The 20,702-nt window shown below is 46.7% G+C and overlaps 1 protein-coding gene across 2 annotated transcripts in view; it reads right to left on the bottom strand.

The window, feature by feature from the left end:
* The window catches only part of ptpn11b (protein tyrosine phosphatase non-receptor type 11b), a 223,764-nt gene that overhangs the window by 53,493 nt on the left and 149,569 nt on the right, over positions 1 to 20,702 (bottom strand). For both annotated transcript variants that reach the window (XM_072477979.1, XM_072477981.1), the window contains exons 3-5: positions 6,597 to 6,791; positions 4,048 to 4,240; positions 1,456 to 1,572 (exon numbers count right to left, since the gene is read on the bottom strand). In XM_072477979.1, coding sequence (XP_072334080.1) covers positions 1,456 to 1,572; positions 4,048 to 4,240; positions 6,597 to 6,791 — 505 coding nt within the window. The remainder of the gene's footprint in view (positions 1 to 1,455; positions 1,573 to 4,047; positions 4,241 to 6,596; positions 6,792 to 20,702) is intronic.

The raw sequence follows: 20,702 nt of genomic DNA, 5'->3' as shown, positions 1-20,702 counted from the left end.
TGCTTCGCAAGCCAGGAATGGTCCAACTTTGCCAGCAGGTACAACTTTGTGCATGTGACATCCAGTCCCCTGCACTCCCTATCCAATGGCAAAGCGGAAAAGGGCGTCCACATCGTCAAACAGCTCCTCTGCAAGGCTGCCGATGCAGAATCCGACTTCTACCTCGCCTTGCTGGCCTATCGTTCGGCCCCACTCTCCACGGGCCTGTCGCCAGCCCAGCTGCTCATGGGTCGCACCCTCAGGACCACGGTGCCGTCCATTCACGTCCCAGACCTCAACCACGTTCCAGTCCTTCAGCGGATGCAACAGTCTCGTGCACAACACAAGGCGGCGCATGACGCTCGGGTGACTGATCTCCCTGCTCTGGCGCCGGATGACAACATCCACATCCATCTTCCAGAGGGTGGCTGGTCTGCAACTGCTGTGGTTCTTCGGCAGGTGTCTCCCCGCTCGTTCCTGGTTCGTCTGCCAGATGGTTCCATTCGCCGCAGCAATCGGCGTGCCCTTCGTCTCGTTCCACGCTCGCTACATGATCCTCCACCGGTGCCACGTCCTCCTGTTGTCCCCAACCTGGACTATGTGGAGATTCCGAATATTCTCCATCCTCCTCACTCAGCCGTGGCCCAGCCCGTTCCTCAGCCGGTGGCTCATGACCCACCCTCGAGGCGGTCAACCAGAATTCGTCGCTCACCTGAGAGACTTGACTTATGAGTTTTACAATGTCGGACTCTTTGATCTGTTCTGTTATCCTGTTTCATCGTTCCAGTAGTTTGTATATAATGTTCATTTCGTTGTTGGTGTGACACCCCATTTCTCTGCACCAGGCACCTTCCCGTGTAAATAGATTAGCCTCATGTACATAGTCATGTAAATAACACGCACAAACATAGTCAGGTACATTCACTACACAATATTTATTGTCACGCAGGCACATGTTCTTTATATAAAAGGGGGGATGTCATAATATACACCAGTATATTATGGTGCAGACACACACACTATTGGATATGCAGTGGGACCAATCAGCATACACAACACCGCAGCCAATCACCAGTGAGAGCACACGCAATATAAAGACAGGGGACAGGAGAGTTCCTGCTCATTCTAGTAGCAGCCAGCTCGGAGCACAGAGCTCACAGCCTGCAACACAGACATTCACCATGTGCTGAGTGCATCACCTGGTTAGGACTAGGCAAGGGTCAACAGTTAAAGCTGGTATTGCATTTACCCACAGTTCAAGTATGTTAATATAGTTAATCTTATAATAAAATAGAGTTGCAAAAACTTCCAGTTGGTGACCTGTTTGTGATTCAGAACACCCAACACATCACTCAATACAGGAGAATTACCATGTGCTCGGTACAGGAGTATGAACATGTGCTCGGTACAGGAGAATTAACATGTGCTTGGAACAGGAGTAGTTAAACCTACCTCTTAAAGGGACAAATAATGTACCTGTTTAAGGTGGACGACGATTCCAGAAACTTCTACCATTGGGTTTTTTTTGTAGTGTTCCACCAGGTCAGTAAGTGTATCAAATCTTTCACCTCCACCAACATCATACTTTCCATCCTACATCAATACAAAAAACAGACCCATTAAAAGGCACAGATGACTTCATAGAATTTACAGTGCAGAAGGAGGCCATTCGGCCCATCGAGTCTGCACCAGCTCTTGGACAGAGCACCCGACCCAAGGTCAACACCTCCACCCTATCCCTATTACCCAGTAACCCCAACCAACACTAAGGGCAATTTTGGACACTAAGGACAATTTAACATGGCCAATCCACCTAACCTGCACATCTTTGGACTGTGGGAGGAAACCAGAGAACCCGGAGGAAACCCACGCACACACGGGGAGGATGTGCAGACTCCGCACAGACAGTGACCCAAGCCGGAATCGAACCTGGGACCCTGGAGCTGTGAAGCAATTGTGCTATCCACAATGCTACCGTGCTGCCCTTGAAATATAGAATATAAATATGCAGAGAGGTTTGAAACTCAATATGCTCTCTTAGATTTTATAGAGGGGGATATGGCAAATTTAATATGAAGGAGCTGGTTGTATAATACATGGGCTGTCAAAATTCAGTAAAGGCCCAAAGACAAGGCTGGACATCATGATGCACAATTAACTTGGGCCCCTTCCTCCTGATGCAGGTAGCATGCAAACTTTGGATGGACTCTGTTCATTGCCGTGATTAAATTGTGCATCCAGCACTAAGTGCATAAATGGATGGCTGCATGCCGGAGCATGAGAGAGATTGGCACCATTTAAAGCCTACCTGCACTATTTAAAGCCAGCCTCTACTTCTTAAAGGGGAGGGGCATTTGATTGGAGCAGGTGCTGGCAGTGGCAGTGGGAAAGTGTGCGAGCAGGAAGAACACTGGAAGATCTACATGGTAAAGTGTGTGCTCCAAAGTTCTATGTCACAGCAATGGAGGCCTTTGTGTAGGAGGTCAAAAGGAAGAGAGAGATCCTTTATCCATAAAGATTCTCCAGTTAACACTGCAAAAGGGTGGGAACAGATAGCCGTTGTGGCTAATGCCTGCAATGTAGCCCAGGGAGCCTGGATGCAATGCTGTTAGAAATTCAATGACCTCACGTGGGTGGCCAAGATGAGTGAGTGCATTTTCAAATGTCATATAAACAACTTGCCTCCTATATTGCTCCAAACACGAACCCCTTCATTCACTTACCAACGATCTCTTGTTTACGGTTTTCAGTTTTTTTTTGAAGGAGAAATTGATAATGTCAGTCAGTTAAGTTTCATGAACCATGTGACTGGATCATCAGTGATATTCAAATTCACTTTACTGGTTGAATATGGGGAATATTTCAGATTTTATAATTTCAGTAACACTTGTGGGAATTGGTGAACAATGGGTAGTAAAACAATTTCAGTGTACTGAGAACTTACATGAACTGCTTGGAAACTGACTCTCAACAGTTTCAGATTTTATCATCGTGACCTTCAGCCAGAAACTATTCTTGTGTTACAGCACATCTGTTATTCCATAAACTTCTTTCATCATAACTTTAATGATTAGATCAACCTCTCCACCCTGTGCCCTGGTGTGGCGAGGGACCTGCTGGAATTCTTGACTCTTGAAAAGGTCAAATTTTAACTGAGGGCAAGGATGAAGGGGTTCTACAACTCATGGGCATTATTCATCATGCACTTTCGAGAATTGGATTACATTGAACATTAGGAGGTGCTGGGAGGGTTGGGGGGAGTGGGACTGTATGTGATAATGGTGACTGTGGGTGATTCCTGATTCCTTTTAGTCATTTGTTTATGTTTTTATGTTAACATGCGGGCTAATGTTTGGGGGTTTGGTGGGAGGATGGGATCGTTGTTATTGATATGGGGATTGACATTGCATTCGTTACTAATTATTGTTTATTGTTGGGTATACATTTGGGAGAAAGGAGAATAATATTCTCCTTAAGCAAGCAATGGCTTTAAAGTAACTATGGGGTGCGATCTATTGGCCCTGCTGCGTCCGAAAAGCAGTGCACCGCGGCGCAACATGGCTGGTAAATGCTGGGAGACCCCGTTCCCAGGATCTATCCAGCTCACCATGTCTCGCGAGATCTAATGCAATCTTGCGATGTGAAGCCCGCCCATTGTGGGCAGCATTACTTTTTGGCAAATCTGTATATTAGAGTGAGACAGCTAGTCTCACTCTAATATGCAGTTCAGTGGGTAACCAAGGCATTGGGATCTATCCCCTTCGCCTTGGAGACTTTGGCCAGCAGTGCGGATTCAATTCCCGAACCAGCTGAGGTTATTCAACGCTGCCCCTCCCAAGGTGTGGTGATCCTCAGGTTAAAACGCCACTCCCCCTCAAAGGGGTGAAGCAATCCATGGTCAAATGGGACTATGGCAACTTTATCTTACCTTACCAACTGGCAAATAATTTTTAAACTTGTAATAAAATTAGACTACATTTCAAAGCACTTTTCATTAGCTGAAGAATAGCAAATTAAAAATTTCCATCATATAGTATTAAATATTTACGACCAATCTGATCAACCCACCTGATACCGAATCATCACATGTGTAACTCTTGGTTTGCGATCTCCATTTTCAACCTTTTCTTCATTAGTTAATACTGATAGAACAAAATCCCCTGGTTTACTGAGACTTTCACGCACCAGGAAACTTCCAGGTTTTCCTTTATCTGTCAGAAGTTTTTCAGCGTCTTTACCTGATAGATGTCCGTGATACCACCTGAAAACAGATGATATTAACGATGACAACGGGGGACAACCGGGATGGCATGGTGGCACAGTGGTAGCACTGCTGCCTCACAGTGCCAGGGACCCAGATTCAATTCTGGCCTTGGGTGACTGTCCGTGTGGAGTTTGCACATTCTCCCCATATCTGCGTGGGTTTCCTTCAGGTGCTTCAGTTTCCTCCCATACTCCCAAGATGTGCAGGTTAGGTGGATTAGCTAAATTGCTCCTTAGTGTCCAGGGATGTGTAGGTTAGGTTAAGTGGTTATAAGACATTGAGGTGGAATTGGGTGGAGTGCTCTTTCAGAGGGTCTGTGCAGACTCGATTGAATGAATGGCCTCCTTCTGCACTGTAGAGATTCTATGATCCCTGTATCCTTCCCATTCTCTATAAACTTGTGAACACATGTACAGTATCACATACTATTCCTGGAGAAGTAATTAAAGCGGCCCGTGAGTGATTTCAGCAAAATGAGCGCTATTGGTGTCGTTTGTGACAATCGGCCACTGATGTAACTAGAAATCTCCAAAAATGTTAAAATGCATTGCTGCATTTCTTGTGGTAACCAATATGATGACCATGAAACTGCATTCTTGGAGGAAGCTATCCCTTAACATTCCAGAAACTGAATCCATTCCAAAGACGTGCAGGTTAGGTGGATTGGCCATTATAAATTGCCCTTAGTGACCAAAAAGATTAGGAGGGGTTATTGGGTTACAGGGATAGGGTGGAAGTGAGAGCTTAAGTGGGTCGGTGCAGACTCGATGGGCCGAATGACCTCCTTCTGCACTGTATGTTCCATGTTATGTTTTAAAGATTCCTCAAGAACATACACTTTGAGACACCAGTGCAGTACAGGATGTGCAGAGCAAGCATCAAGCTTGTGCGTCTGCGTTGAGTTGAAGTTTGGACCATTTTAAATCTCAAGCCTCATTTTGATGTTGAGGGGGTCTTCCCGGCCAAATATCCGCAATAATCACTGCCTGGCCAAAATGGGCGGAGCAATGTTCTGGGTGCCAGAAAGCAGTTACTTGTGGGAATATTCTCTGACACTAAGGTAAATAGATAGGTATGGGCAGTTCAAGAATTCATTGCAAGCCCCAGAGGAGTGCTGCTACTCATCCTGGCCCACAAGGGAGAATTTGTAAAAAAAAACTACTTTCTTGGAACACTTGTCCAAAATCTTACCAGTTATGGGCAGGTTCTTGGGAGTTAAAATCAAGACTAAAAACATCTTAATATTTACAAAATGACATCAGGACGCACCCATAGTATAAGTGCCAATTGATCCTATTCTTTGCTCAATGCTTTGTAAAAATAATAATCAGTTACAATTTCAGCTATGAATCAGTGGGTGAAATACAACTTTGAGGGATATGCAAAACAGGTGATGGCATGGGGTTGTTTGAAGGCAATTGATTAAACAAACCCCCTGCATGGTTTCAGTGTATCAATCAATGGCAATGTTGCCAAATATATTCTCATTGATAAGTATCTCATCTCCAAGGGTGAACTCTTACATAGTTATTGTCAACTACTTTCCTGACCTTGGTTAAACTGCATATGGATTCTTGATCGATTGCCTGGTGTTTATATTTCTTAGGAGTTCTCTGACTCCCTTCATTAGGATTATCACAACAGTCACCAATATCACCCATGATTGATTAGGGTGCTTATTTTAAACCCGAGTTGGTGGTGAAACATTCTTGCTTCTCTCTCATACCCTCCGCCACTTGCATACAGTGGCTGCGGTATGTACTATCTACAATATGCACTGCAGCAACACTTCTTCAACGACACCTTCCAAACCTGTGACCTCTGCTGCCTAAAAATACAAAGTCAGCAGCCACATATGAAATGAATGAATGAAAATCGCTTATTGTCACAAGTAGGCTTCGAATGAAGTTACTGTGAAAAGCCCCTAGTCGCCACATTCCGGCGTCTGTTCGGGGAGGCTGGTACGGGAACACATAGGGACACAACACACATCAAGTTTCCCTCCAAGTCATATACTATCCTGACTTGGAAACGTACTGCCGTTCCTTTATCACTGGGTCAAAATTTTGGAAGTCTCTACCTACTGTTCTGTGAGAGCAACTACATCACATAGACTGCTGAAATTCCAAAAGGCTACTCACCACCACCTTCTCAAGGGAAATTAGGGATTGGCAATGTACGATGACCTTGGCAGCAACACACACGCCCATGATCAAATAAAGAGTATAAAGGGGCAACTCAGACTGCTCACTGCAATTCATTATAGGAAGAATAATGGCAAAGATCTTAAATAGATTGGCTGGCAACTCTTTCAAACAGAAGAGCTGAGAGGTACAGGGAGAAAAGTAAATACCTTTCAGATGTTGGATCTTGGCAGTTCAGAGGATATTTCAGTTCTATTATGTCTCCATTCTTCTCCCGTAGGAGACCTTGTTGCTCTGTGTAATACTGAACCAGTTCTGCTAATGTTGCACATTTTTCTCCTCCATACAGGTCATAATAGTCTCCTGTATTCTGGATCTTGATATGGGTCACTTCTTCATTTCGCCTGAGAAGAAAAGGGCAGATAAACAAGAGGAAAACAAAATAAAACTACAACTGAGAAAACAGATATAATCTATCTAAGAGTTAGTCAACTACTTATTGGACTTGTAAGGTTATTCAGTATCTTATCAGCTCAGTATCGTAAAATTGACAATATTAATTTCAGAATATTATCAGTCTATTTTAAATGTGGTTCATGTCATATATAGAATAAGCATGACAATGTACACATCATAAAGTCTTCTTATGTCCTGAGTTTCTATATAAAATTGCATAATGCGAACTTCAGAAAAATCCTATATTTTAGTTTTGTTATATCTATCAAACAAATACAGAGTAGACCTGTGCACATTGCACAAATTGCATTTTTCTGCAAATTCCCTGGAGCTGCATGTTGTTGACATGAGCAAACATCATGGGCTGGATTCTCCCTAGCCTGATGGCGAAACCAGGATCGGCGATCGGGCGGAGAATAGGTTCCGACGCCGGAATCGGGGCAGGCGCCGGTTTGATGCTGGTTCGCGATGCTCTGCCGTGCGTAGTCGCAAGTCCGTTGGTGCATCATCAGCCACCCACGCGTGATGCTCTGCCACCCCCATGGGACGAGTTCCCGATGGTGCGGGCCGCATGAGGTATGGACAGTGTCCAGTGCCGCCACACTCGTCCGGGATCCATGTCGCTGGGCGGGGGGTTTCTGCTCGGGCTGGGGAGAGTGGTGGGGTGTGGGCTGTGGGGTCGGGATGGGCGGCATTAGGGTTCCAGCATGGCCAGCGCCATGTTCACCGGTACTGGAATCGGTGAGAGGTTTGAGACGATTTTCCTGTTGTGAACCACCCTGCAAATTCTCCATTGGCACCGCCACTTAGCCGCTGGAACGGAGAATTCCACCCTATTATTCGATGGGGAACATGCAAGGATTAAGGCACTGCTGTGTATTCGTTGGCATAAAACAAAGTGGGGCAACAAGTCATGCTTTCCCTTTACAACCCCAGTTCATTCCTCGCCCCAAAATGTTCCGGACCGTACTCCATTTTGGACAAAGTCAGCCCCTCAGTATACAAAATAACCTATCCCGATGGTAAGTCTGCGTGGTTTCATATAAACCAGCTCAAGGCTTACAGCTCACAGAATAACCACACACACCACATCCTGCTCGCAGTAGCAGATGAGCACTCCCCGCCCGCAGATGACGTATTCCTACCCTCCCCCAACCACTCCAGCCCGTCCTCAGACACAACTTCAACTCCGCCCCCAGAGGCACGACTCCACCTCTCCCTTCCTTCAACCAGCAGCGACAGTGATAGCGATCACGATGACAGCCACAGGACACCACGTTACGACTACACCCCTGCACCAGGCCCCACTCCCAGCGAATCCGAGCATGATTCTACTGACCCATTTGAGATCACTTATATTAAAGCCCCTGACCCAGACCCACCGCCCGACGATTACGGATTGAAGCATAGTAGCTCCAACCTCGACAAACGATTCTGGCACCAAGACAATTCGTTCAGGCTCATCCGGAATGAGATGGACCCCAATTCGCCCCAAGCATCTTTAGCACGGTTACTGCAGACAAGAGTTTGGCAGCCGGGAGAAGATGATGACTATGAATCTGACTCCCTCCAAACGAATCCCTTTGCAGCCCTGTTCGCTATTGAGCAGTGAGGTGTCCAGATGATGGAGAAAAAAGGAACCGATGGAGAGATACGGTGTCCTTTCTGATGGAATCTGCAACATGGTTGTTGAATGTTTGTTCGTTAGTGTTAACGTTAAGTGCTGGTCGTAAACCCGAAAGTTTTTACGGACCCACGTCACCACTCCTTTGATGCCCCCTGGCTGTTAGAGGAACTAGTCCCCAGACACTTGTTAAAGGTACAAGTTTGTCCCCAGACAATAGTTCAGAGGAACTAGTTTTTTTTTAAATTTAATATTTTATTGAAAATTTTTGGTCAACCAACACAGTACATTGTGCATCCTTTACACAATATTATAACAACATAAATAACAATGACCTATTTTATAAACCAAAAAAAAAAATTGAATAAATAATAAATAACAAAAATGAAAACTAGCCCTAATTGGCAACTGCCTTGTCACAAGTAACACTCTCCAAAAATATAATTTAACAGTCCAATATATAATTATCTGTAGCAACGACCTATACATACTATACAGTATATATTAACAACCCTGAGAGTCCTTCTGGTTCCTCCTCCACCGCCCCCCCCCCGATCCTGGGCTGCTGCTGCTGCCTTCTTTTTCCCATTCCGTCTATCTTTCTGCGAGGTATTCGACGAACGGTTGCCACCGCCTGGTGAACCCTTGAGCCGACCCCCTTAGGACGAACTTAATCCGCTCTAGCTTTATAAACCCCGCCATGTCATTTATCCAGGTCTCCACCCCCGGGGGCTTGGCTTCTTTCCACATTAGCAATATCCTGCGCCGGGCTACTAGGGACGCAAAGGCCAAAACATCGGCCTCTCTCGCCTCCTGCACTCCCGGCTCTTGTGCAACCCCAAATATAGCCAACCCCCAGCTTGGTTCGATCCGGACTCCTACTACTTTTGAAAGCACCTTTGTCACCCCCATCCAAAACCCCTGTAGTGCCGGGCATGACCAAAACATATGGGTATGATTCGCTGGGCTTCTCGAGCACCTCGCACACCTATCCTCCACCCCAAAAAATTTACTGAGCCGTGCTCCAGTCATATGTGCCCTGTGTAATACCTTAAACTGAATCAGGCTTAGCCTGGCACACTAGGACGACGAGTTTACCCTGCTTAGGGCATTTGCCCACAGCCCCTCCTCGATCTCCTCCCCCAGCTCTTCTTCCCATTTCCCTTTTAGTTCATCTACCATAGTCTCCCCTTCGTCCCTCATTTCCCTATATATATCTGCCACCTTACCATCCCCCACCCATGTCTTTGAGATCACTCTGTCCTGCACCTCTTGTGTCGGGAGCTGCGGGAATTCCCTCACCTGTTGCCTCGCAAAAGCCCTCAGATGCATATACCTGAATGCATTCCCTTGGGGCAACCCATATTTCTCGGTCAGCGCTCCCAGACTCGCGAACTTCCCATCCACAAACAGATCTTTCAGTTACGTTATTCCTGCTCTTTGCCACATTCCATATCCCCCATCCATTCCCCCCGGGGCAAACCTATGGTTGTTTCTTATCGGGGACCCCCCCAAGGCTCCAGTCTTTCCCCTATGCCGTCTCCACTGTCCCCAAATCTTCAGTGTAGCCACCACCACCGGGCTTGTGGTGTAGTTCCTCGGTGAGAACGGCAATGGGGCTGTCACCATAGCCTGTAGGCTAGTCCCCCTACAGGACGCCCTCTCTAATCTCTTCCACGCCGCTCCCTCCTCCTCTCCCATCCACTTACTCACCATTGAAATATTAGCAGCCCAATAATACTCACTTAGGCTCGGTAGTGCCAGCCCCCCCCTATCCCTGCTACGCTGTAAGAATCCCTTCCTCACTCTCGGGGTCTTCCCGGCCCACACAAAACCCATGATGCTCTTTTCAATCCTTTTAAAAAAAGCCTTCGTGATCACCACCGGGAGGCACTGAAACACAAAGAGGAATCTCGGGAGGACCACCATCTTAACCGCCTGCACCCTCCCTGCCATTGACAGGGATACCATATCCCATCTCTTGAAATCCTCCTCCATCTGTTCCACCAACCACGTTAAATTTAACCAATGCAATGTGCCCCAATTCTTAGCTATCTGGATCCCCAGGTAACGAAAGTCCCTTGTTACCTTCCTCAACGGTAGGTCCTCTATTTCTCTACTCTGCTCCCCTGGATGCACCACAAACAACTCACTTTTCCCCATGTTCAATTTATACCCTGAAAAATCCCCAAACTCCCCAAGTATCCGCATTATTTCTGGCATCCCCTCCGCCGGGTCCGCCACGTATAGTAGCAAATCGTCCGCATACAAAGATACCCGGTGCTCTTCTCCTCCCCTAAGTACTCCCCTCCACTTCTTGGAACCCCTCAACGCTATCGCCAGGGGCTCAATCGCCAGTGCAAACAATAATGGGGACAGAGGGCATCCCTGCCTTGTCCCTCTATGGAGCCGAAAATATGCAGATCCCCGTCCATTCGTGACCACGCTCGCCACTGGGGCCCTATACAACAGCTGCACCCATCTAACATACCCCTCTCCAAAACCAAATCTCCTCAACACCTCCCACAAATAATCCCACTCCACTCTATCAAATGCTTTCTCGGCATCCATCGCCACTACTATCTCCGTTTCTCCCTCTGGTGGGGCCATCATCATTACCCCTAACAACCTCCGTATATTCGTGTTCAGCTGTCTCCCCTTCACAAACCCAGTTTGGTCCTCGTGGACCACCCCCGGGACACATTCCTCTATTCTCATTGCCATTACCTTGGCCAGGATCTTGGCATCTACATTTAGGAGGGAAATAGGTCTATAGGACCCGCATTGTAGCGGGTCCTTTTCCTTCTTTAAGAGAAGCGATATCGTTGCTTCAGACATAGTCGGGGGCAGTTGTCCCCTTTCCTTTGCCTCATTAAAGGTCCTCGTCAGTACCGGGGCGAGCAAGTCCACATATTTTCTATAGAATTCGACTGGGAATCCATCCGGTCCCGGGGCCTTTCCCGCCTGCATGCTCCTAATTCCTTTCACCACTTCTTCTACCTCGATCTGTGCTCCCAGTCCCACCCTTTCCTGCTCTTCCACCTTGGGAAATTCCAGCCGATCCAAGAAGCCCATCATTCTCTCCCTCCCATCCGGGGGTTGAGCTTCATATAATTTTTTATAAAATGTCTTGAACACTCCATTCACTCTCTCCGCTCCCCGCTCCATCTCTCCTTCCTCATCCCTCACTCCCCCTATTTCCCTCGCTGCTCCCCTTTTCCTCAATTGGTGTGCCAGCAACCTGCTCGCCTTCTCCCCATATTCGTACTGTACACCCTGTGCCTTCCTCCATTGTGCCTCTGCAGTGCCCGTAGTCAGCAAGTCAAATTCTACATGTAGCCTTTGCCTTTCCCTGTACAGTCCCTCCTCCGGTGCTTCCGCATATTGTCTGTCCACCCTCAAAAGTTCTTGCAGCAACCGCTCCCGTTCCTTACTCTCCTGCTTCCCTTTATGTGCCCTTATTGATATCAGCTCCCCTCTAACCACCGCCTTCAACGCCTCCCAGACCACTCCCACCTGGACCTCCCCATTATCATTGAGTTCCAAGTACTTTTCAATGCACCCCCTCACCCTTAGACACACCCCCTCATCTGCCATTAGTCCCATGTCCATTCTCCAGGGTGGGCGCCCTCCTGTTTCCTCCCCTATCTCCAAGTCTACCCAGTGTGGAGCGTGATCCGAAATGGCTATAGCCGTATACTCCGTTCCCCTCACCTTCGGGATCAACTCTCTTCCCAGCACAAAAAAGTCTATTCGCGAGTAGACTTTATGGACATAGGAGAAAAACGAGAACTCCTTACTCCTAGGTCTGCTAAATCTCCACGGGTCTACACCTCCCATCTGCTCCATAAAATCTTTAAGTACCTTGGCTGCTGCCGGCCTCCTTCCAGTCCTGGACTTCGACCTATCCAGCCCTGGTTCCAACACCATATTAAAATCTCCCCCCATTATCAGCTTTCCCATCTCTAGGTCCGGAATGCGTCCTAGCATCCGCCTCATAAAATTGGCATCATCCCAGTTCGGGGCATATACGTTTACCAAAACCACTGTCTCCCCCTGTAGTTTGCCACTCACCATCACGTATCTGCCCCCGTTATCCGCCACTATAGTCTTTGCCTCGAACATTACCCGCTTCCCCACTAATATAGCCACCCCCCTGTTTTTCGCATCTAGCCCCGAATGGAACACCTGCCCCACCCATCCTTTGCGTAGCCTAACCTGGTCTATCAGTTTCAGGTGCATTTCCTGTAACATAACCACATCTGCCTTAAGTTTCTTAAGGTGTGCGAGTACCCGTGCCCTCTTTATCGGCCCGTTCAGCCCTCTCACGTTCCACGTGATCAGCCGAGTTGGGGGGCTTCCTACCCCCCCCCCTTGTCGATTAGCCATCACCTTTTTCCAGCTCCTCACCCGGTTCCCACGCAGCTGTATCTCCCCCAGGCGGTGCCCCCCCGCCCATCCTCTCCCATACCAGCTCCCCCCTCTCCCCAGCAGCAGCAACCCAGTAATTCCCCCCTCCCACCCCCCCCCGCTAGATCCCCCGCTCGCGTAATTACTCCCCCCATGTTGCTCCCAGAAGTCAGCAAACTCTGGCTGACCTCGGCTTCCCCCCGTGACCTCGGCTCGCACCGTGCGACGCCCCCTCCTTCCTGCTTCTCTATTCCCGCCATGATTATCATAGCGCGGGAACCAAGCCCGCGCTTCTCCCTTGGCCCCCCCCCAATGGCCAACGCCCCATCTCCTCCACCTCCCCTCCTCCCCCCATCACCACCTGTGGGAGAGAGAAAAGTTACCACATCGCAGGATTAGTACATAAAACCCCTCTTTGCCCCCCACATTCGCCCCACCACTTTGTTCGAACGTTCTTTTTAATAACCCGCTCATTCCAGTTTTTCTTCCACAATAAAAGTCCACGCTTCATCCGCCGTCTCAAAGTAGTGGTGCCTCCCTCGATATGTGACCCACAGTCTTGCCGGTTGCAGCATTCCAAATTGTATCTTCTTTTTATGAAGCACCGCCTTGGCCCGATTAAAGCTCGCCCTCCTTCTCGCCACCTCCGCACTCCAGTCTTGATAAACGCGGATCACCGCGTTCTCCCATTTACTGCTCCGAGTTTTCTTCGCCCATCTAAGGACCATTTCTCTATCCTTAAAACGGAGGAATCTCACCACTATGGCTCTGGGAATTTCTCCTGCTCTCGGTCCTCGCGCCATCACTCGGTATGCTCCCTCCACCTCCAACGGACCCGCCGGGGCCTCCGTTCCCATTAACGAGTGCAGCATCGTGCTCACATATGCCCCGACGTCCGCTCCCTCCACACCTTCAGGAAGACCAAGAATCCTCAGGTTGTTCCTCCTTGCGTTGTTTTCCAGTGCCTCCAACCTTTCCACACATCGTTTCTGATGTGCCTCCTGCGTCTCCGTCTTCACCACCAGGCCCTGTATATCGTCCTCATTCTCGGCTGCCTTTGCCTTCACGACCCGAAGCTCCCGCTCCTGGGTCTTTTGTTCCTCCTTTAGCCCTTCGATCGCCTGTAGTATCGGGGCCAACAGCTCTTTCTTCATTTCCTTTTTGATCTCTTCCACACAGCATTTCAAGAACTCTTGTTGTTCAGGGCCCCATGTTAAACTGCCACCTTCCGCCGCCATCTTGGTTTTTGCTTGCCTTCCTTGCCGCTGTTCTAAAGGATCCACTGCAATCTGGCCACTCTCTCCTCCTTTTTCCATCCGTATCCAGGGGGGATTCCCTTCTGGTTTACCGCACAGTGTTTTTAGCCGTCAAAATTGCCGTTGGGGCTCCTATCAAGAGCCCAAAAGTCCGTTTCACAGGGAGCTGCCGAAACGTGCGACTCAGCTGGTCATCGCCGCACCCGGAAGTCCCAGAGGAACTAGTTTGTCGACAGACCACGACTCATAGTTGCTCTCCTAATCCGAGAGGCAGCCCCCCACGACAACCACATTCTTACCCGTTCTTGCCGGTTGCTCAGGCAGTGGAGAAACGGCCTTGGTCCCCGCCCTAGCTGAGGACGCCCCTCTAGTCAGCTACCCTCGGGTAGAGCACATACGGCATTGATCACCGTCCTACCCGGGGATTCCACCCATTTCTTACCCGCCATGGCCCATACACACCCCATTTTGGCTTGTTACGTTCAAAATTCTTTTGTTTGGTTTTGGCAACCCCTAGGTTGGTTCCCTATGCTATTTACATCCTCAAACACTGGGATGGTAAATCACACAGGCTGCGAGAGGGCTCGCAGTACGGCAGTATTTTCTTAGATGTCTTGTCCAAATATTCGTTTTTATTAAAAAAATGAGAGAGTCACAGATGGTGACCAATTATAAAGGGAAATTGGCAGTAAAGGACAGGCAGACAGACATACGAGATCTTAAGCAAGATAATAACAGAAATTATGCTTGTGTTCACAGAACTCCAGAAACCCAGGAAGCCCAGAGGAAGACAAAGAAGAAGTCCGAAAAAGATGAAGCCAGCCTTCGTGTTCACATGGATCTTAGCGGGATCCCTTCAGTTGCGCGCGGACACTACCCCCCCCTGACCCCTGCCACACAAACCGTAAATGACTCTGACCCCTGTAATACACGGAACCCCGAGATAACTAGCCCAGCGACAGCTTGCAATACCCCGACCTGGTGTGATAAGTTTATCACCTGGTACTCACTCTCATATGTAGTCGAAGCACTCTTAGTGCTGGCGATAATTTGTAGTGTCATGCAAACGTTTACAGTCAGGAAATGGCGAAACAGAGCTCTCGCACCCCGGTACACCGATTTAGGTCCCCCATTTGGGACGGATTAAAGAGCATCCATTTTGTTTAATGCATTCTATGGAATAAAGAGATGTAAACCTCTGCGTCTGACTGCCAGGCCAGGGAAATTTGTGTGCTGCTATTTTGTACAGTTTAAGATGTATAGATTATTTTTGGATTGTTTGTATTTTTGGATTGTTTAAATGAGGATAGTTTATTGAGAATAGTTAGAGGTTCCAGTTTTTTATTTTTCTGTAATGCATGTATTAATGTCATAGCGGCCCGTAGGATCCTTTGATAATGAATGTATTTAAAATGGTTCAGGTAAAATTGTGTTGCATAGGATAGGACAGTGTAGAGCCGAAGCATGGGTGCCCCGGGGATCAGAGGATGAAGACACCATGGTAATGTGATCCTTCACGCTTCGCGTTGAGGATCACAAGGAGGGAGTGTAGCCATCTGGGATGGCCCCCTCCCGATTACAAAATGGACACCCGCAAAGAATGCAGGGAAAATTGGACAATGCTAAGAAACAAGCTGGGGCAAGCTCTGTCGTTGATTAGAACCTTAAACACTCAGACAGGACAGAAACTACCAAACGATTTACATACTAATGAGCCATCTCCGGGGACAAAAGGGAAACATTTAGATACACAATGTTGGGACAGACTCTCCGGCGCCAGAAGAAGCTAAGACAAAGCAGACGGACAGTCACCAGGACACCTCTACTGGAGGAAAATTGATACAGATGATTGGGAAAGACCCAATTAGTTGAGGCCAAGTTCAAGGCCCGCCCAAAAGAGTGCAAAGCCCTTTGCAGAATAAGAGGTATCACCCAAGGGAGAATCTTCCTCCTTTGGCTTTGGCTCTCACCGAAGAGACCAGCCTAGCTGCTGCATCAGGCCAAGTAAGTCCCAAGTCAACGTACGCTACGAGATAGACACTCCTAGTTGCTACCCTGTAAACAGCTCAACCCAGCAGCCTCAGAACCGAGCAACAGCCATTGTTCCTCTGACTGAGTGGGCACCCGAAGCTAAGTATAGGCCTTAGTAATAGTGGTAGTTTAGTTTGTAGCGTTTATGCATGAGTAGATTTGACTGTGTGTAAATAAATGAGCATTGCTTTTGAACTTACTAACTGGTGTATCGAGTCATTGATCAGTATTCGGTTCTGAACCTTGTGGCGGTGTCGAAAGATACCTGGCGACTCTTGAGCAAACGTGATTAAACAGAGCCAAATTAAGAACCAACCAAAAGTTAGCAACAAAAGCACTGTGGAGGGCAGCACGGTGGCGTAGTGGTTAGCCCTGCTGCCTCACGGCGCTGAGGTCCCAGATTCGATCCCGGCTCTGGGTCACTGTCCATGTGGAGTTTGCACATTCTCCCAGTGTCTGCGTGGGTTTCACCCTTACAACCCAAAGATGTGCAGGTTAGGTGGATTGACCATGCTAAATTGCCCCTTAATTTGGTACAAATTAATTGGGTACTCTAAATTTATACAAAAAAAATAAAATAAAAGCACTGTGTGAGTGGTTTATGTGAGAGTACAATAGAATAAAAATGGACATTTAAAAGAATGTGCATTTTGCATCGAGATGTCATTGCGATGCAGGCAATTATGTTACAATGTGGTACAGTGTATGCAAGTATTTTTTTCAACGTTAAAGTTTTTTTTTCCTGAATAGGACATGCAAATAGCTGACTTATGTTGAAAAGTTCTTCATAGAATCCCTACAGAGCGGAAGGAGGCCATTTGGCCCTTCGAGTCTGCACCGACTCAATGCTGAACAGATGCCAAATAATCTTAACGTACCACAGTAAGAGCTCAGAACCCAATAATGTCATGTGACATCATTATCTGGTATCTTGCAGAGTGGTGAACGAGGCAAGAACTTAACACAACTGGATTATCATGTTTGCGGTTGTGTCACTTCTTTTAAATCCAACCGCTCGCCCCCACACATCCTTTAGGTATCTCACATAAATTAGAGGAAAAAGATAATATAACTTAAATTTTGTTTAATCAGATTTTATTAACCATTTCCAGGGTAAAAGCTAAAAGCGGTCATTCCTTTTACTGATCTTGCACGATCACAAAAAATGTAAACATTTCAATGAAGATTAAAGATGCTGGATATGCTCAACATTATTTAATCTTAAATCCACAGCATTACTTTCTGAATTTTATTTCGAATTGTTGGGTTTTACATTCAAACTCCCCCCCCCCCCCCCCCCAATTGAGCCAAAGAAACTTTTACCTCACCTATTTTTCCCCAGTTAAGTGCTTCATGTTTTCGGTGTGAGCCGTGGCTCAGTGGGTAGTACTCTCGCCTCTGAGTCAGGGGGCGTGGGCTCAAGTGATTGAACACATTTATGCTGACACCCCAGTGCAGTAATGAGGGGGTGCTGCATTTTCAGAGGTGCCTCCTCTCAAATGAGATGTTAAACCAAGCCCCTGACTACTCTCTGAAGTAAATATGGAAGACCCCTTAGAACTATTTGGAAGAAGATCAAGGGAATTATTCTTGGTGTCCTGGGCATAAGAAATAGATTATCTGGTCATTATCACCGTGTTCTTTTGGGAACTTGCTGTGTGAAAATTGGCTGTCACGTTTCCAGCATTACAATAGTGACTACACTTCAAAAGTACTACATTTCCTGTAAAATGCATCGTGATGTCCTGAGACCATGAAAGACATGCAAGTCTCTCCCTTCACTGAATATAATTTAGGTATCCAAGCTTTCTTGATTGAACTGCACATCACCCAAAAAGAAATGAGCAACTCTTGTCTTTATTTTTCTTCTTTCCACACACAAAATCAGGGTCACATATGCATAATTACAGGGCCCATTGTATGAATCAGGTGGATGCTCAGTCTGCTCAAAGGAAGGCCCCTTTCAAAACGCCAGCTGCCAAAGCGTCAGCCTTGAAAGGGAAATTGTGTGCTTAGCCAGCCGCATGTTTTCCCAGAATCGGGTAGATTTAGGTCAGTTCAAAGTTGTGGAGCCTAACTGTTTACAATGTAGTAACTCAGATCTACATGTTTGCAGCTGTCCATTACTAAGTCTAGTAGATTGGGTAGAATACTCCTCCTGGATTTTCCTTTGCCTTAATGTGAAACCAACCTTTAGTAACTATCCGTTTCATATACTGTTCGCTTCGCAAATTTTTATCAGCAAATTTTCATCATACCATTATTTTTGTAGAAACAAGACACAGACATTTAAGTATTGAAATACAAACTGAACAATCAGTTTTAAGGGGTTGCCACACAGACAACATTTCATGCTTTCATTTTAAGATTTCCCAATCTGAGTAACTAATGCTGCATTTTGTATAATCAGCCCCGTATCCAGGACGTTCTGGACCGGACATGTGCCATATTTGGGGATTTTAGGTCCCAGGCCTAGCATGTATTTAGAATACTTAGAATAAAGTATGGAAGGGCGGTGCGGTGGCGCAGTGGTTAGCCCTGCTGCCTCACGGGGCTGAGGACCGCAGTTCGATCCCGGCCCTGGGTCACTGTCCATGTGGAGTTTGCACATTCTCCCACATGTCTGCATGGGTCTCACCCCCACAACCCAAAAAGATATGCAGGGTAGGTGGATTGGCCATGCTAAATCGCCCCTTAATTGGGAAAAAAAATTGGATACGAATGAAAAATAAATGTGTTTTATTCAAATTGCTACCCAGGGTGTCAGCTTTGAATGTTATCAGTTTTCCTGGATTTTGGGATGCCGAATAAGGGGTTCGTACCTGTATAGCATTATTTCAAGATGTGTAATACTTTGGGATTCTAATATCGAGTAGATCACTAACCACCAACTTTTCAGGTCAATAATAGAGATCAGCTATCAAACTCTGGAGCCGAGGAAATAGAGTTTTGAATGATGACTTTCAAACAAGGGTCTGGACACAAGTCTGTGCATGTGCTGTGGTTCGTTTGTTGCTGCAAATGCTGTGGAATACACTCTGCAATATAAATAGGAGATCTAAATCCCAAAGTATTACATATCCCAAAGTAATACTTCCACTGGAAAATACACTCCTTTAGGTGATTTGGTACTTCTGGATGCTGCGTCACCTCATTCATCTAAAAGTATTTTGATCAAAGTTAAGGCTTTGGCATCTGAAGCAATGAAAGCTACAATTCTAAGAGAGGTTGTATTTGCATAAATCTTTATCCCATGTATAGCAAATCGGGCTGAGCAATATAGGAGAAAAGTTAATTTATTGGCTCAACTTAGTAGATTAATGTAGGGCATGAATTATTTTTTGTTTTTCTCAATCCATTTCAATGATTACTGATGATTGATATTAAACTGGCTCCAGGTTGCTGCCTCTCCAGATAATTCAATACTTTTAACACGTTCCAGTAATTCCTTCAAGCTGGCAGCTGTGAAAAGAATGTCAATCCTCATTGGCTAGCATGAGGAATTCTACCTCTGATGGTCATGCAAGTATCTTTCTTTTGGATTTTATTGTATTATCAAGACCTTTATTTTCTTCAGAGGATGCATGAAAATAACAATTCCCATCATTCCAAAACTCAATGCTATTTTACAGTGAGTTAAAAAGAGATTAATTGGAGGGTTGGGGGAGGGGGGGGGGGCTGTAAGGCCCCAAGATTTTCAGATGGTGTCATGGAGATCCTTGTGCAGGAGTTCAGGAGGAAAGATTTTTGAGATGAAAAAAAGGTACCAAGGCAAACAGTCCCATTAAAATTAAGTTTAGGAGCTGGCAACAATGCTGAAAAAAACAATGATTTGACCAGAGCTGTTCCAGCAGAACTCGTACTCACATCTCGCTTTGCTAAGCCCTGCAACATCTGTAGCCCTGGCACTCGTAAGCCTTTGCCAACCCCTACTTCCTTCTCCTCCAAAGACATAAGCATACGTTGCTGAACCTCCTTCTGCTGCCACTTCTACACTTCCCCCACTACTCCACCATGGACTGTGAGAATGATACCATGAGTAATGTCAGAACCCTTCAGTAAGCCACACAGCGATGCCCCCTTTCTTCCAGTGAACAGTTCCATGGAGGATACCCGCCACTGCGAAACATGCCTCAGGGGACACATAAAATCCCATCGATCATCTCTGATTCACATCTTTGCAAGGACCAGCTTCGAAGTTAACAGCCCATGTAGAGAGTCAGTTAAAAGGGTCTGTGCCTGACTGAATCACCGAGCATGCTAGAAGGAGTTTTCTTGTAAGTATCAGTTCTTCTTTCAGTGGTGGGGAATGCAGCTCACAACCTACTTGGCACTTTTTGAAACTTGAGCTATGTTAACTCATGGACTTTATTTGCATATCCTTGGCCAGATGTTTGTCTAAAATGGATGGTAAGAGGCAGCTGATTGGTTTCAGGCAAGTGAGAATCACTGGGTGGGAAGGTTTCCCAAGATGCATTTTATACATGAAAAGAGAAGGGACCCTAGGGCAGTGGAGGTGTAGACTTTCGTTACAGAGA

This window comes from Scyliorhinus torazame, chromosome 16 (assembly GCF_047496885.1).
Source record: "Scyliorhinus torazame isolate Kashiwa2021f chromosome 16, sScyTor2.1, whole genome shotgun sequence".
Lineage (NCBI taxonomy): Eukaryota > Metazoa > Chordata > Chondrichthyes > Carcharhiniformes > Scyliorhinidae > Scyliorhinus > Scyliorhinus torazame.
This window is presented reverse-complemented; position numbering and strand designations above follow the sequence as displayed.